The sequence below is a fragment of the Phaethon aethereus genome, assembly GCF_964289735.1.
Source record: "Phaethon aethereus genome assembly, chromosome: 6".
Lineage (NCBI taxonomy): Eukaryota > Metazoa > Chordata > Aves > Phaethontiformes > Phaethontidae > Phaethon > Phaethon aethereus.
In genome coordinates, this window is record NC_138580.1 from 22,155,375 (window position 1) to 22,174,329 (window position 18,955).

Consider the following 18,955-nt stretch of genomic DNA (forward strand, 5'->3'; position numbering starts at 1 on the left):
CATTTTTTAGATTGCCACCATGGAAATAAACCCAAAATTCCTATGTGAATTTTCAGTCATCTGCAAATCAAGGTGTTAATAACTCTTCTGCTTCGCATGTTGGCACCAAAGTGTTCTCTTTTCGTTACACCAGACTGTGAGTACAAACGACTAGGAAACTCATTTGTGTCCTCTGTAGAATATAGGGCTGATTCAGAAAGGTCATGTTTTCTTTGCAGCACTGGTGGCTTTCCTTATATTTTGAGCTCCCTAACTAGTTTTCTGTTAGTGAGGATATCCTTTATATTCAGATTTTGTGTGGAAACACTGCAGAAGTTATGTGACATCCAAAAGTGCAGGTTGGTTTTGGCATTCAGGTTGTCTGACATGAGCATTGAGCACTTTAAGGTTCAGTGTGTTCATACCAAAAAAAACCAGACAGCATGCTGAGTGTCTCTCACCATTTTAGATAATTCTCTGGTTTGAAATATGCATTCAGAAGAGTATTTTATATGCATAGTCGTGGTAATTTTGCTCCTTCTTAGCGCTCTGGAAAGGCTCCACAAGTAAGCATCTTCTCAGTGTGGGAGCTGGATAAAGGCCCCCTCAGAGGGGACTTTGAAAGGGATCCCAGTGACTTAAGTGGACACTAAATCAGGCTCTTCATGTAATTCACTGTGCAGTGACTCTCTGGATACATTTGACAGAAAACATAAAGAAGGACTGTCCCTGCCTCGAAGCAAATGTTTTGAAATAAGTAACTGCTTGCACACATGAACGCTGTGGAAGCAGCATAGATATCTTAAAACAAGTTTGCTTGTACATGCTGTTCTTCAGGGAGAAGAGGGCAAAGAAACTTCAGGGGAGAGCAGTGTTTTAATGAGTGGTTTGAGTGAAGAGTAATTAATAGACTCCTTCACTGAGGAGAAGTTGGAAGACTGCATGAAGCCAAATGAGAGAGGCATGTAAAAATAGGTGTAGGGCAACAAGTTGGGAAGCAAAAGTTGGACAGAGAAGGGAAGAGAGCCTTGGAAAAAAGATTTGAAGGGGACGGGTATAATCTTAGAGGTAGAAACTGTTCTGTATAGGCCAGAAAGGAAGAAGAGATGCTGTAAGAGAATGTAGGATATGGGGCACAACAGAGGATTTGAGACAAAGTTTATATATATCACCATTAGAAGGTCAGAGAGCATGGGGCAGGCGGAAGATGGATGGATGCTGAAAATGCATGTGGAGCATACTGGAAAGGTGAGAGACAGGTAGGTAAAGAGGTTGCGGACAAGGACAGCATAAACACCATTGGGTTCAATAGAAGGTTTAGAAGAGTTTTGTGAATCTGAAGTTGTAGGATTTCAACACGGAAATTTGAGTGGGGAAGGAAGAAATGAGAGATGTACTCTGCTTTTACGCAGTCTGGGTTTTCTTCTGAGAAGACATTTTCCATCTGCATGGTGGAGAGGAGTTACGAGGTCACTGTGAGGTGGCCCAATGAAAATGTTAGCAATTTCATAAAAAATTTATTTCTTCTTATTACAGCTTATACACAATATAAGAGAACTCAGTTGTCCTCACAGAAGTAAACAGACATTTCTTTCTTTTACAGGCTGCCAAAATGGCAAACTATTGCAAGTGTCAAAAACTGAGTGACCTTCTGTTCCTTACATTTGCCATTGTCTTCATTGTCAGTAGGCTTGGCATATATCCCTTATGGTGAGTAAGCATATCGTTTTCCTCAAATGCTAAGCACCAAACAAGCTTGGAAATAACTATGTTGTAACTGAACATGATTCGTTGACATTACTGTGTTTCCCACAGCACCAAGGAGAGTTTCAGACATAACCAGGTGCTGAAATAGCCATGTGCTACAGTGCCATTGTGTTTACTGTGTGCTAGACAAGAAACACATGGGGCTTCTGCTGGTTTTAAGGTACATAGCTTCAAGTTAGCAGTTGCTTGCCTGTGTTGGCAAGAAGTTAGAGGAGAAATAAAATACTAGTCACTGAAGACACTGACCAGAGGCTAAGCTTGAAGCTAGAATCTTCTCATTACCTTTCAGTGCACACTTTATGAACATGATCAGCTTAAAGAAAAACAGTGAGAAAAGGAAAGTCTGGCCCACTGAAATCAGTATAAAGATATTACTGCCATGCAGATTGCAATACTACAGGCTACTCCCTTTCCACCCCACCTTTGACTTGAGGGTCCTGGGGAAGCAGTGTAATACATACATCAATGAGGTGGTTATACAGGTGTTACTGTAATCTCATCTCTTCCCAGACAAAGGCAGCTGCTTTCATGTGCACATAATCTCTCTTCTAGGTACACACACGTGCATGCACACAAACAGGACATAGCTGTTCAATTCTTTAGCTAGGGTCTTCAACATCCAAAAGGTAGCAGGCTAGTTAAGAAATACACTGATGTACTTCAGTGTAGAAACCCATCCAAGTTTCTCTATAATCTGTGCCCCATACATGAGGAGGGCTGGGAGAAAGTGTTGGCCTCACTCTTGTGTTCTGGATCCTTCCTTTGTCTCATGTGAACAGAACTAACCCAAATCTTTGTATGCCTATGAGAGCAAGAGGGGTCTGTTATTGCATCAGAAGATAACAGTGACAGTTTAGTTTTTGGGAAGCACCAAGAATGCCACAAATGTTACCCTTTGCAGAGTTTTATTTAGAGGGATTACCACCAAGGTCCTTAATTAAGCATTACAGATGGCAATGTCAACCCTTCTGCCACAATTTCCTTTCAAATCCTCTATAATGATGTATCTTTGGGGTTTTGTTAATGCAAACAGGATAAGACCAAGGTGCCCTTAGGGAGCTGTGTCATCAGCTCTGCTTAATAGTACAATGTAGAAGTTTCATTTAGCATTTAATGACTCCAAAGATAATGTGATAATGCCAGGTCCCTACTACGCTGTGAGTTGGTAAAGGACCATGACAAAAGGGGAAAATGGATAGACAAACAAACTTTTGTTTAAAAATGGTTGTTATTTTTTCCAAGGAGCAATTATTTGTTTCCTAAACAGCTTTGCTTCACTTTCCTCAGTCATCCTTGACACTAACTTGGCCAATCAGTGAATTTCTGTAAATGAAGCTAGCTAGTTTTTCTACTTGGATGATCTCAGATAGGAAAAATGGTGACACTCCTGCTTGTAGGATTTCATCTGCCTGTTGCATTCTGTTTTACATTGAGAAATGGAGGGAGGACCCAATTCCACCAGTGCAGTTCTGCTACTGGAGACTGCATGCAATATGTGACTCTGCTTCAGTCAGGCTCAGTCAGATGATGACTGATTGGGTTCGCAAAGGGGAGGGCAAAGAGGAGGTCATACCTGACCAACGTGATAACCTTCTATGATGAAATGACTGGCTTGGTAGATGAGGAAGGAGCAATGGATGTAGTCTGCCTTGACTTCTGTAAAGCTTTCGACACTGCTTCCCAGATGATCCTGAGGGACAAGCTGATAATAATGTATGGGCTAGATGAGCAAACAGTGAGGTGGATTGAAAACTGACTGAGCAGCCATATCCAGGGGGTGGTCATCCATGGTATAAAGTCTAGTTGGGGGCAGTAACTAGCAGTGTACCCCAGGGGTCAATACAGAGTCCAGTCCCATTCAACATCATTAATGATCTGGATCATGTATCAGAGCGCACCATCAGCAAGTTAGTTCATTTTCCAACCTGCGAGGAGTGGCTGATACACCAGAGGGTTGTGCAGCTATCCAGAGGAAAGGAATCTGAACAGGCTGGAGAAATGGGCCGACAGGAACCTCATCAAGTTCAGCAAAGGGAAGTGCCAAGTCCTGCACTAGTATAAGCTGGGGGCTGACCAGCTGGAAAGCAGCTTTGCACAAAAGGAACAGGGGATCCTGGCGGACACCAAGGTGAACATGAGCCAGCAATGTGCCCTTGCGGCGAAGGCAGCTGGTGGTATCCTGGGCTACATTAGGAAGGGTGTTGGCAGCAAGTTGAGGAAGGTGATTCTTCCCCTCTACTCAGCACTGGTGAGGCCATACCTGGAGTACCGTGTCCAGTTCTGTGGAGGAGAGATACCAGAGAGACACAAAGCTATTCAAGACAGTCCAGCAAACGACGTAAGATTGATTAAAGGTCCGGAGCACCTTGCACGTGAGGGAAGGCTGAGACAGGTGGGACTGTTTAGCATAAAGAATAGAAATCTCAGGACAGATATTATCAATGTATAGAAATATATGAAGGGAGTGTGTAAAGAAACTGAGCCAGACTCTTTTCAGTGGTGCCCAGAGCCAGGACCAGAGGCAATGAGCATGAACTGAAACACAGGACGTTCCACCTGAACGTCAGGAAACACTTTTTCACTGTGAGGGTGACTGAGCACTGGCATGGGTTACCCAGAGAGGTTGTAGAATCTCCATTCTTGGAGATACTCAAAAGCCATCTGGACATGGTCCTGGGCAGCCTGCTACAGGTGACCCAGGTTGAGTAGGGCGGTTGGCCAGAGGTCCCTCCCAACCTCAGCCATTCTGTGAGTTGCCTTATGTGTTTATGTAATGCTGTGACTCCAGCATTTAAACCTCAATCTATTATTTGAAATGGCTAAGAAGGAACTGCTGACTTGAATTTTTTTGTTACTCAAACGCAAACTTTACCAGATCACTTCTGTGTGCTTGCCTTGCTGCAAAATCAACAAAGAGCATAATAATCCTGTCCTGAGTGCACGATTTTGAAGGAGGTCATTAGTCTTCACACATTTAACTAGAAGCAGCTGCCCAATACACTTTTTTTCTTGAGACATCTGAAAATCAGCAAGGTCAAGATTTTCCCATCCTTTACATCCTTACAATGGTAGTCAAGTTTTGGAAAGCCCATACTTTCAACCTGAAGTGTTTAAAATAACACTGTGTGTTTAAAACTGGAACTGAAGCTCAGAAACTGGAGGTTCACACTGTCTTGAGTGATTTCTGTCAAGTGTTGCAGCCAAGGTCACACTGTGCAGGAAGTCCTTGCTAGGACTAGGCAAATTATAAATTAAAGATTGACATGGCGAGTAGGAATCGGGCATCATAGATCTGAAGTCTGTCTTAAGTGTCCCTAATACACACTTCATGCTGTCTGACTGGAGGAGTACTGGAAGAGATTACCAGTACAGTGCTAAGTTATCTATCAAGTGTCAGAACTTGAGCCCTGCTTTACAGCTGTGGCAGTTTGTGCTGGTGTTCTGGATGTGCCCATCCGTTCCCGTATACGTTAGGTGACAGCAGCACTTCCGTGCCACTTTATACTGAACCTTGTCTGAATCCTTCTCTGTAGAGTAGCACTGGCCCAGTGTGGTGAAAGCAGGGTAAAAATCAAAGCGAATAGATCTGGGGAGGAGGGAGAGGGAAGAGGGCTGCACAGTAGCTTCTGTTGTTGTGTCGGCTCCCTTGGTATTGAATATTGGGCTAATGAGGGCAGCAGGTTACAGCTGTGGGTGAGGTTTGCTGCTGGGATGGGAAAGATCAGCATAGACTTGTGAAGGCAGTGAAGGCAGAGGGATTGTGTGTTACGGGAACGCAGCAGCTGACAGGGCTGTGTGCTCCTGTGTCACAGATGGAGTGGTTACAGTGGCTATCCCTCTGCCTCTCCTCTCCCTTAATCAACGGAAGAACACATTTATTACATATGCAAATGGTTCAGTGTGGTGTATATGGTCTTTGATTTTTAAGACCATCTTATTTCTAGACCAAAGCTTTGATGTATGTACTCCTAATGGTTACCCTTACATACACTTATAATCACGGAGCCCGGAGGGCAGTTTCATAGCTCTCAGCCATACTGTGGGCATTTGCGTGTGGGAGTCAGGGTTAGCAGGGATGAAGCATGAGATGTATGAGCATGTCTCTCCCAAATCCTTTTTCTCTATGAAACAGCATTTCTAATCTTCACCCGCATTAACTTGCACATCAGCAAAGATGAGTCATTGGAGCGGCAGCAGGCCAGGAAGCATAATTTTGCTCTCCTTTGCTGAATATTCAAAATAGCAAAATTTGGTGTCTGATTAATATTACATTAAAAATATGCAAAATTTTCTAGCATAAAAACTGAGAGGTATAAAATTGGTGTGCATGTAACGTAAAAGGAAGACTGTAATTTATAAGAAAACTTCCCCCACACAGGAAAGCAAATACCCAAGACGGGCTTCCAGAGATGTTGCTTAGGAAGCACTGGTATGCTGTTGTGCTCCAGCTTTGCACAAGTGCCATTTAATTTTGCACAAAGGTGCTAATAAAGCATTCAGAATGTATCAAATACTGTTGTTTGAAGGTTGTTTAGCAGCAGGACTAAGACAAAAGAAACTGGCAATTAGGTATATATTTAGCAGTCTTTCTGCAGGCATCTGGAGTTCATTTCAGCAATAATTCAAAAATCCCAGTACACTTTCTGCCTCCTGCTGCTAAGTGAATGTAGGAGTAAAGCTGCTATTTTCACTGACAAGACATTTTGCTCGTGAAATTCTCCCACTTGCGCATAATGACTGTTCTAGCAAATTACAATATAAAACACAACTCTCCATGAGTCGGGGGAACATGGTGCCTTCTCAGGTGATACAGGATTGTAGGGAGAATGAAAGCAATCTCAAACCAAAGAATTTATATAAATTATATGAGCCATTGGATAGTCTAATCAGGCGGGACAAAGCCTTTCTTTATTTCAATAAGCCTTGCAATTCCTCTTCCCCAAGCCTCAAATACTTGTTTTTGCTTTAGTTACATGGATATAGTCTTCTCTCTGTTGATAAAGGAATGGTTTGCTTTTTGCTGTTGTTTTGATTTTCTTTCAATATCCAGGAAAGGAAACTCCATGAGGTTGTAATATTTATTAATCATTTTTTGAGGTATGTGGAGGACAAACAGGCATTTTCCATTCCAGGAGACGTGAGTGAAGAAGGTGATGCACTGCATTCTCCAGTCTTCTTTTGCTTATTGCTAGTTGCAGAGTTCATGTTGTGAGAACAGTGAAACTCTTCAAGTCTGGGCTGTACAGGAGACCCAAGACTACTCACTTACTTCGCTTATTCTTCTGGAATGCACATTTTTTTTGACAGGGCAGTTTGAATAAATCTCCTAATGCTGTGAAGAGTTTGATATCTGAAACTGGTTTTTGATGACCATGAATCAGGGTATTTCCAAGAGCTTCAGTGGAAGAAAGGTGGTTGCTGTGGAGGGACATATAAGGTTACTAAACCTGTTAATCGTTTTAAAAGGTCGCTTAAGGTAACTACAGGTAACGGTGTAACTTTGGGGTTTGAAAGAAGGAGGAGAAAGCTTCCAGGAAAGCTAGGCTGATGTTTACCAGGTAAAGGCACCAAGCTGGGTAAATTCAGGTTTTCAGGTTGCTCTGACTAGTACTAGTCTGTGGTTGTTTTTCACTACTTTTTATTATTTTTATAATCAGTTGTATTGCATGAGAGGTGGAATATAGTGGATTTCAGGGAAGTGTTGCTGACAAATACTGCTGTCAAAAGGCGAGGAAGCAGGGAGCATTGTCATTCATCTGACCTGTGAGGTCTCAGCATGTACATATTACATATAAGCACTGACAAATGTAAAACAGTGGCTTAACTGTACCAATGTAAATGAAGGCCAGTTTTAAGCTGATTATAAAGAGCACAGGGCATGGTCTGCATGTGCTGTCCCCCAAATTCTCATCTAGGCAAGTTTGCTATGCTTCCCTGTTCTTAATCTCTTCAGACACAGTCAGTGCTCGGACTACTGTACAACGTTAAAAACTATGAGGACAGTCAACCATTTTGTTTAGGTGGTGTCACCTTGTTTAATGTTGGTAGGTATGTCTTAACCAGATCTTCCATTTGTAATTCTGTTTGGAAAGGTTTTCCAAAAAAAATTAAGGCAAGAATAATTCTCAGTGTTACTCAAAGCTGTTTCAGGTTCATGTCTCCTCATCAACTGCAATGTATGGTTGCTAAATGGGATTTTTATGCCAACAAATCCTATATAAGCATGGGTCTGCCAGTCCTTGGAAGACCAAGTTTGTTCCTTGTTATTCCTTCGTTTTTAAAGCTCATGAAAGTACATAGAGTCTGGCCCGTGGCTGATTTCTAATTGCCTTTTCAGGGCAATCAGTGTCTGCATGAACCAGACAAGCATGGCATGATCCTCACTGAGTTAAAATTAATTTCTGTTCACCATGGCGTGCTATAATGAATCCTAGTTACTTATTACTAGTCTGTCTCTCATCTCTGCATGACTGGCTGAATAGGTCTTCCCAAGTTTCATCAGTTGTTGAACAATAGCGTGGGAATTAGCCATGCTGTTAATGCGCACACTGGGTCTCCAAATACCGATCCAGTATTGCCACTTTGCACTGTTCTCTCTCCTTTCTTTTATCCTGGAATCAGTTTCTCTCTGAGTAAAATTGCAGCTTGAGTTACGAATAGGGCCGCGCAGAGCGCCCATGAGTAGCAGCTGCTGCAAAGATTTGCTGAATCTCTCTTTTTCCCAGCTTTGTTCGTTTTCTAACTGATATTGACAGGTTCTGTGCAGCTTTTAACATGTAGGGAAGTTGAGTCGTCATCTTTGATACTGGTTTTCTTTCCTGTCACGTTTTCTCCTGTTTGGCCCTTGGAGCATGTGTATTGTGGGAAGGCAGCATGTCAGAGTCACTCTGCTTTGTTCCTCTGAACATATTGGTAAAACAGAATGCTCAAACCTACCCTTAAAAAGCATCCTACTAAGTCAAAGCGCTACATAGGCACTAGTTAAAGCAAGAATCCTGGTCAGTTACTTGGCATGGTAAGAATATAAGTAGCCAGATAAATCCCAACTGCCCAGACCTTGTCTGGACTCTGAATGAACACAGTGTTTTGTGATGGTTTTAGTTAATCTTGCTGGATCCTGAAGTCAGTGAAAAGCTTTCTAGACTGGCTAGTATTATGTGTAGAGTTTGACAAACATCTCTGCTCTACAGTAAAATAACTTATTTTTTATTAAGAAAATAAACCTTTTCTGACACTGTTTCAAGCTCATTTTGCTCAGAATATTGTCGAAACCAGAGCACAATCTAAGTTGTTTGTGAGTAGCAGATATTGAAGGAATAAATTATGATTTTGATCCAAAGTACTTGATTCCTGATGTTATTCATGCTGTCAGTGAGTGGATGCTGTAGAACTAACAAAAATTACCTAATGTGCTTATATTTAAGGCTGTTTGTAGTTTCAGCAGGCAACTTATAACCCACCAGTTTATCAAGAGCATTTAATAACATTTTTGGCAAGCTAACTACAGTATATTTGAAGAACTCATAGACTTTAATTTATGGATTACAAAGAAGGTTTAATTAACTAAGTCTCCATAAATTTACTCACAACTCTTGTCTTAGCTCTTTAGCAGAGCATATATAATGTTGTCATCCCATCTGCATTTGACAAAGTGTTATCTGATGTCCTTCCTAATCATTACTTATTTTATTATTTCCTCAAATTGTTTACAGCGCTTGTGAACTCAGGCCTCTGAGCGCTACATGAAACAAAGCTGAAATCTTTGGAGTGCTGGGTTAATACTGATCCAGCTCTTTACAAGGGAGCTATAAGAAATGGAAAGGTTACAGGTGTCATTCACCATTGTGGGTTTGCAGTGTAAATAACAAAAAGTGGCATTTACTCAGTGTTTCCATTTATAAGATTTTCCTGTGATCACAACAGGAAAAAAATATATGAAAAGGGATTTCATCAGACTTCCAAAGCTGATTCTTATCCTTGTTTTTAAGGGAGACAAACACAGACTGTACCCTGTGGCTGTAATTACACTTTCTGTTGTCAAGGATAGGCTGTTCAGTCAGTGTTCTCACTTTCCTCCTTTATTACGAAATATGTCCTTTCTAAAACCTGCGCTCTGATGGAAAACAGGACACAAACCATTGCTATGGCACTTCTTTTGCTCAGAATTATTCTGATGAGTGTAAATGTCTCAGGGGAAGGGAAACAGCATTGGTGTTTTTCTTGTGGCCGGACATGTAGCCACTTTTAAATCAGCTCAGCAAGGCACAGTGAGTGGAAAGTATGGATGACCTGAGGACCTGACCTGAGGGTTGCTTCTGCCATGGTAGTCAGCTTCCCATATAAACTGCTGAAGTTCTGAGTCTCCTCTGAAGTTGCATCACTTGCAGGAATGAGGGGAGTAAAAAAAAGATGCTGACCATGGGAATTTGCAGTTTGACTGGGTTTTTTTTGTAAAAGAGAGGTATGTGAGGAAACTTAGCCCACAATACGTCTTTGAGCATTGCCTATTCTGTGGAGAGGAAGCTGTGCTGGTACGGTACTACCACAGACAGCCTATACATGTGCTGGCAGTCTAGCTGGCTGCAGGTAGTTTGAGCGTGTGCAAACATTCTGCCTCTTCTCAAAACCCTTTTCCTTTAGAGGCTGTATCTGTAGCACCAGGGTTTGCTGTCAGTGGAGCACATTTTGTAGTGCTACAGAGTTAGTACAAAAGCAGAACGATGCTACTGGTTCACTGCAAGCTGCTGTTGTATGTGAGACATAAAAATCACAGCTGTATAAAAGCATGGGAGTATGATAGTTAGCTTGAAATAGTAAATGGCTTTTGAACACCATGATCAACAGCTGTGATGTAGCTAGGGTCTCATTAGTGCTCGGCTAGGAGGAGGTCATTGTGGCTAAGCACTTTGGGAGAAACCCAGCACCCATGTAAGTGAACCATTCTGTTGATTTCATCAATGTTGCATTATGGCGGAGTTTGGCTCATAATAACTATGAAAATAGAGATAATTACTAAGAAAATTGGATTAAACTGAAAACTGTTTAAGGTTGATTTCCCAGACTGTGGTGTGGAGGAATTTCTTACGATGGAGAAAGGTACAGTTGATTGGGTTTTTGGTGTTGGTTTTTTTCCTTCCCAACCCACATCTTCTGGCCTTTCTTCTACAACTGGACCATCGTACTTGAGTCATTTGCTTGAAAGATGAGTCCTTGGCAGATACTGTGCCACCACGTGTCCTTAAGCTGCATGATTTTTAAGGATTTTAAAATTATTCCATTACTCTAGGGACATGTTCTCAGGGATAGACCAATGAATCCAAAGTGTGGTGCTCCTACTATTGATGGTATGTAATCCACCTGAAAGACATTGAGTACCTGGCAGAGAACTAGCTGCAGCTGTTCTGTGATGTTTTGTGGGCTTTTGAACTAATTTTGTTTAGTTCCTGCATTTACAGAAAGTTTCCATAATCTTTTCCTCCTGAAATGTCTGCCATGGCATATAGCTAAACACAAGGCAGTGGCAGTTAGTGTGTGCATCAAAAGCAAGAGGAAGAAATATTCCTTGAGCAGAGGTACTGCACTTATTTTTAGTAAACAGAAAGAAGAATGAGGAAGGCTTTTTTGTTCTCTAATACCCTGCTTTGCAAAGATTGGAAAATGGCCTCCTATAGTTCAGAACAAATGCCTTTCCTATTTGGAGAATAACTTGAACTTCAGGCAAATGGATCTTGATACGTGTTCTCTGCTGCTCATATAGAAGTCTTGCGTGAGCCTGGAGATGTTGAGATTTGGTAGTGTCATTCTTAGCGTAACGTTTCTCTGTGCCTGTGTGTTATGATCACAGGCCTTTACTCAAGCATTTTGCCAGAACACATTACTGATACAACATTTTGCTGAGTATAATTACGTTCTGCTAGGAAATTTGGATTCTCTCCATATCATAATGTCTTTTGAAAGACTCTCCTGAGATTTGAGCTTGGATTGTGAAGGTGTCTCTGACCTTGTATTCTTGGGTTTTTTTCTATCCACAAGAGTGGAAACACTATTATTCATACCAGTGGCTGCAAAATCAGTTAATGGGCAGTAACTGTTGATGAGAAGGAATTGGGTGAAGAGAATAGCACAGCTGAACCCAGGACAGTGACAGCTTGATCAGAATGATCTCTTTTGCAGTACATCAAACATGAATAATTTCCTGCCTGTTCCATCATTTTAGTTAAGTAATTGGAAACCCTATTGATCTACTCGGGGCTTAAAATAACACAGTCTCAGTGGCAGGGCTGTGATTTCTGCAAAGAGGTATTGTTCACGATTAGTATTAGAACAGGAGACACCCATCTCTACAGCAGCTGAGCTTGTATTAGCACCATGTCAGGAAATGTTCTGATATGGGTCTGATATGGGTGAGCAGAACTCCACATGATGCTGAGCTCATTGATAAAATTGAAGTGTGTGAATTTAATGTTGCTCTGAACACCGCCTCAAGAGCTTATATCTCCTTCTGTCGCTGCATTTTGCAGAGACCGTTCATCAACTTACTGTCTAAAGGGAGAGGGTAACAAGCATTACCAACCAAAAAATGTGAGGAATCTCTCTGAGATGCTATTGAAAGATCATTTCTCTCTCCCCTCTGTCCTTCCTTCCCTGTTTCATTGATGCTGTGTGGGTGACTGGTTCTTCTGACTCTTCTCAGTTCACAGTGGGCCTCTGCTGCTCCCCTTGAAATTGCCATGCACTGATTAGTAGCATAAATCCTACTCCGGGGGTCTGAAAACCTAAGAGACAGCAGGATCCAAAAAGTGAAACCAGCTTGTTCTTCCACTCAGCAAGAACCAAGAAGCATCTGTTCAGAGCAGAACAGTGATACAGACACAGTCATAACAGCAGCTGGCTGAGCTGAAACTCAGAAGAGGAAGAAGTTGGCAGTACAGCCCTTTATGTACTGGATTTGCTATAGTTAAATATTTAACTGGGCTGTGGCTTGGAGGGTTCCAGGACATGCCAGTGCTATAGACCAAAGTTTCTTGAATTTAATTACTATTTTGCATATAATTTCATACCCTTCTTAGGGAAAAAGTTGAGTAACTCATCTGAAGTCTCTCACGCGGAAATATCTGTGTGTCAGGTCACTTGTTGTGTAAAGTTAGCTTAACATTGTCATTATAAGTAACTAGGACAGCCTGGGAAAGGAAGTACTATTACATTTCAAAGTCTAAATCCCAGAGATAAATCTTGACTACTGATGAAATGTAGCTGATTTACCATCCTATGGCTGATCAACATGTCCACATACATGTGCTTTCATGCTTCACTGCCTCTTCATTTGTCTGTGAATCTCAGTGATTTTTTTTTTACCTGTCAGTTTTATGGCATCTTTTAAAAACAAGCTAATGAATTAATTCTCCCAGCATCTTTGTGTGGCAGACAAGACGTACCAATATCTTGTGCCTATCTGTAACAAAAAGTAAACCATGTAAAGAAATTTGAAAATTCTCTAGATCACATAATAAGTTAATAGAACAGCTAAATCTGGAATTTAAGACTCCTGACTCTTTATTCTGTGGTCTTGGTCACTTTTTACCATGGATAATGGGAGAATAAACTACTATGTTTTGTGGCAGAAGTAAGTGCAATTTTTTATTTTTTATAGGAAAATTTCAAAAAAGCAGAAACTTTGAAGCATTGCTAGCAGTAGTATTGTCAGATTACTTGCACTAAATAGGATCTGAATTTCATTGATGCCCACCTATTTGCTCTGTGACGAATGCAGTATTGAAGGATGTCCCAGTGCAGCTGATTATGGTGCAATATAGAATACTGCTGACTAATATACACGTGGTAAAGGAGATAAAGACATTTATTCTCAATTATTTAAACAAGCTGGTATCATGTTTTGGGGTCCTTTGTTATACTTTGAGACTTCTGGCTATTGCACTGTGGTGACAACACGCCTTTCATTCAGCATGTTTCACATGCAGTGTGTTGGTCACTGGACAGTGCTGCAGAAGTTAAGGCAACATGCAGCAGCACTCGTTTCAGCTGCAGCTTCTGTTCCCATTGGATGTGATAATAGTGCCCATCACTCTGCCATGCTTCAGTCTGCAGAGTTTGTTATGAATTTCCTCCCTGTCTGGAAGACTGCCTACTCTTTCCACATTTACCTCCTTTCATTCCTCTCAGAATCCTTTCAGGAGCAAACGTAGCACATTTTTGCCGTTTGTCAGACAAATGTAAATAAGCATTTTATTCTTCCATTATCTTCTCTTTCATTATCTCTTTTCCTTCATCTCCCTTTTCTCCTTCCACCTGTGGTGCAAGGCAAGTGATCAACTTGACAGCTGCTATCCAAGAGCCTGGACTTGTGCCCACTAAGTTGAAGGGAAGGAGTGTAATCTTATCTGAGTGAGCCTATGGGCCTGTTGCCAATAGCCTCCCAAGCACTGTTTTGCTGGCTAGATAAAGAGTTAGAGTAGAGGAAAAACCTGTGTTATTGTTGATGTGATGCAGCTGATTGTTCAGCAGTTGTTGAAAATGTGTTAATTTTATTCCAAGTGTTCAATTAGAGCAGTAGTACAGTAAGTACAGAGTTACCTCTCCCAGTGGCTCAGATATTGTGGCAGCTTTCCCGAAAGTCTACCACAGATTAAGTGGTGAATTTGTTTTCATTTGCCTTCGTCAGCCACACTACTTAATTCAAGATGCTAAACTGAGAGCTTCACGCAGACAGGTGCACAACCCCATTTGGGATGCATTTAACAAGGGAAGAATATCTTCCGTGAGAATCTGTAGTTTTGTCCAGCTATCAAAATCTTTCAGAGCCTCAGAAAAATTGCTACGTCCAGAACCTATTTTCAAAAGCAGAAGCTAACATTTTCTTTCGAATTGCAGAGACCTGAGAAATGCTGACCAAAGACTTCAGAGAGGTAGAGCACTTGCAGCTTAAAGTAATTTCTCCCTCTGAGATCAAGTCCAGCTGTTTTAAGTCAGATAGCCAAGAATAAAATTTTCCACCATTCATTATAAAAAGCTGAGATTTAACCACTGAAGAGCTTTGAAAAATTCTAGCAAGCATGTTTGCAGATTTAAGTGCCTGAATGACTTTCTGAGTATCTGAACCTAAGATTTATTTGCATATACATCCCATAGGGACTTTCTCCTTCATGTAATCCATTCTCATGCTACTTTTCCCAGTCCCCGTTATTTGTGTAGTTGGTTGAAGTGCTTCTGTTGAATCCTTTCAGCAGTGGAATTGGTGGAAAGTTGTCTAACCTTTCTTCCCTTCCTCAGTCTCTACAAGTAGAATTTCTCTCTGTATTCTGCCCACTAACCTTAAGATTTTCCTTCCTGTTTCAGACTTTTGACATGAAATAATTGGTTTATTCTGATAGAGAAAGTTTATTTGCCTTCCTCCATTTTTTCTATAGCTTTCTGTATTTTTCGTTCAGCTGCTGCTCAGCCCTACAGGCTTAGACATTGCCTTAGCTCCTTCTGCACACCTAGCCTGCACATCAGGTCACTGACCCCTTTTAGCATTGCTAAGCAATTAATGAGATCCTTTATGCAGCTATAATGGAGAGTTCTAGTCCTGCCCTTAGTTTGCCAGAAACGAGCAGGTTAGAAGGAGTTCTGCTTTTTCAATGAAGGCTTATTTCCCATACCTAATACACAGTAGATGCCTCATTTGCATGGTGAAACTGCTTTTGGAACCAGAAGCATTCTTTTTGGCCTTGCTGTCTTCCTAATATTCTGGACTTCTGGGAGAACAGACCATCTGCATGGTCTAATGCTGCTTTTTGCAGCAGTTGACTCCTGTGGAAGTCCCCAGAGGTGAATTTGGTCCAGTGAATGAAAATATAAACAGAAACCTGTAGAAACTGCCCTTACAGTTCTGGAGCACATAGTATTTTAAATATAAAAAAAGACAGTTGAATGTAAATAATGGTAGCTTTACATACAGAAGTTGTTGATTTCAAGTTTGAATTTGATATAGTGGTTAGAACTGAAATAAGTACTGGTGAAATAAAACAGTGCTGACTACAGCTGTGTTTTGATATGCATCAGAGCGTCCCCTTGAATTATAAAGTGGGGTATTGCTGTGCCATGTAGAGCTACCATTGGCAGAACAAATTACACAAAGCTGAGACTGAGGAGTTTTAGCTGACAGAAGCAATAATGTGATGGCTTTTTTGCAAACTGGAAAACGTTTCTTTTTCTGATGTTCACTCCGTAAACAAAAGACAGTGTAAAAACACAACTGTATAGTAAAGTTATAAAACATCCACTTCTCAATAAATTATGAAGCAAACATACAGCTTATGTTGTATAAGAAGGCAAAAATAAAAAGGTAAAAAATGTATTATTAAATGCCCTACAGTATTAAGGCCAGTGTATCAGGAATCAGTGGCTGATTTTTGGCCAATGCTATTTATATACATAAATCATTACCACTAAATGTAGTATTCTGAATTTGCTGTCTGTACATACTTCCTATTAATACTGCTTGAGCTGATTTTTGTGTTCTTGGAAAGGACATGTCGTTGCTTATTAAAAAGCTGAGCCCGGTATCTCTAACTTTTCAAAGGAGAGCTGTGCTGTTCTGAAGCCCTGGCAGGACCTCGGTTACATCTGCCTTCAGAAGAAGCCGGTGCAGCCCAAAAGCTGTGCAGTCGGTTGCTTGATTAAACGTGCCATCTAGTGGTTGGCGGGTGATAGGTAATTTAAAAAAAAAAACACACAAAAAAAAACCCCCAACACATAAAGCCAATGGAGAGGTTGACAAATCCTCACCTTCTTTTTCCCCTCCTAAGTAACAGGCATTCATAGATGATTATTTGTTTCCAAAAATGCCATTGTTTCTACTATCTGTTGTCCACTCTCCGCTCTCAGGCTGTTTACTGAGGTCCAGATTGAAATCGTCTGCTGTAGCAGAGTACTTGGGCAGAAAAATTAGTGCTGTATTCACAAAACTTCAGGAGTCATATTGTAACATCACTGTTACTGCTTGCATCTGAAATGTTGATTCTCAAAAACTTGGTTCAAATGCCTAGAACTGCTCAAATTTCCTTGACACCAACCCCTTACTGCCCCCAAGTATCCCTGTTGTCCACCTGTTCTTTAAGTAACTGCTAATCCTCGCTCTTGCTTGTATATGAGTGGTGTGCAAATTGAATCTTCTGCAGAAAGTTGCCACCAGAGCTGCCCAATACCCTAGTGTTTAGTGCAGGCACCCAGGATGTTCAAGACCCAGGGCTAAGCCCCTTGACTGGTTGATTATTTTGACTTTGGATTCCTGTTGGTGCTGAGGTTTCCACTCAAGAAGAGACCAACACCCACCTCACCACAACCCCCTTTCAGGTAGTTGTAAAGAGTGATGAGGTCTCCCCTCAGCCTCCTCTTCTCCAGACTAAACAACCCCAGTTCCCTCAGCCGCTCCTCATAAGACTTGTGCTCCAGACCCCTCACCAGCTTTGTTGCCCTTCTTTGGACACACTCCAGCACCTCAATGTCCTTCTTGTAGTGAGGGGCCCAAAACTGAACACAGGATTCAAGGTGCGGCCTCACCAGTGCCAAGTACAGGGGCACGATCACTTCCCTACTCCTGCTGGCCACACTATTTCTGATACATGGTGGGATGCTGTTGGCCTTGGCCACCTGGGCACACTGCCGGCTCATGTTCAGCCGGCTGTCAACCAGCACCCCCAGGTCCTTTTCTACTGGACAGCTCTCCAGCCACTCCTCCCCAAGCCTGTAGTGTTGCATGGGGTTGTTGTGACCAAAGTGCAGGACCTGGCACTTGGCCTTATTAAACCTCATACAGTTGATCTCAGCCCATCAATCCAGCCTGTCCAGATCCCTCTGCAGAGCCTTCCTGCCCTTGAGCAGATCAACACTCCCATGCAACTTGGTGTCATCTGCAAACTTACTGAGGGAGCACTTGATCCCCTCATCCAGATCATCAATAAAGATGTTGAACAAGACCGGCCCCAGAACTGAGCCCTGGGGAACACCACCTGTGACCGGCCACCAACCAGATTTCACACTATTCACCACAACTCTATGGGCTCGGCTGTCCAGCCAGTTCTTTACGCAGTGAAGAGTACACCTGTCTAAGCCACGAGCCGCCAGTTTCTCCAGGAGAATGCTGTGGGAGACAGTGTGAAAGGCTTTACTACAGTCCAGGTAGACAACGTCCACAGCCTTTCCCTCATCCACTAGGCGGGTCACCTGGTCATAGATGGAGATCAGGCTGGTCAAGCAGGACCTGCCTTTCATGAACCTGTGCTGGCTGGGCCTGATCCCTTCAGGTTGTCCTGCACATGCCCTGTGAGCACCCTCAAGATGAACCTCTCCATAATCTTCCCCGGTACCAAGGTTAGGCTGACAGGCCTGTAGTTCCCGGGATCCTCCTTCCAGCCCATCTTGTAGATAAGTGTCACGTTGGCAAGCCTCCAGTCGCCTGGGACCTCCCCTGTTAACCAGGACTGCTGATGAATGATGGAGAGTGGCTTGGCAAGCTCCTCCACCAGCTCCCTCAGAACTCTTGAGTGGATCCCATCAAGCCTTATAGACTTGTGGGAATCCAGGTGGCATAGCAGGTCCTTAACTGGTTCCTCCTGGATTATGGGGAGTTTATTCTGCTCTCCAGCTCAGAGGCCTGAATACACTGAGTATACTTAGTCTGGCTATTAAAGACTGAGGCAAAGGTGGCATTAAGTACCTCAGCCTTTTCTTCATCCTTGGTGATAATGTTTCCCCCCCCGCATCCAATAAGGGATGGAGTTTCTCCTTGGCTCTCTTTTTGTTAATATACTTGTAAAAACATTTTTTGTAGTCCCTCATGACTATGGCCAGATTGAGTTCTAGCTAAATCCATCAGGTTTGAGATTGGGTTTGGGAGAGAGGGCTTCAGATGGGAGTACCTAGGGAGCATTGCCTGGCTCTTGGTATAAGTTTGTGTCATGTAGCATGGGAGAGGTTGCAGCTCACTGTCATAGCCTGGGAACATGGTTTGAAGAACATGGTACTGCACATGGGTTGCACTGTAGTGTAACAGTCCTCGTCCATGCTCTTACCCTGTGCTAATATGGGGGCACCAAGCCCCTACTGGAAGCAGCTGAGGTGGAAAAGATTGATTTTAAAAACTGGAATAAAGTAATCTTTGTTATTAATCAGGGAAGGAGTTATGTGAGACAACCAACACCTGCCAGCT

At 42.2% G+C, this 18,955-nt stretch overlaps 1 protein-coding gene across 1 annotated transcript in view; it reads left to right on the forward strand.

Annotated features, from left to right (window-relative positions):
• Window positions 1-18,955, forward strand: part of CERS6 (ceramide synthase 6) — a gene marked incomplete at both ends in the record, with an annotated part of 128,436 nt that overhangs the window by 104,962 nt on the left and 4,519 nt on the right. Inside the window, one exon of the mRNA XM_082001705.1 lies at window positions 1,583-1,689. Coding sequence (XP_081857831.1) covers window positions 1,583-1,689 — 107 coding nt within the window. The remainder of the gene's footprint in view (window positions 1-1,582; window positions 1,690-18,955) is intronic.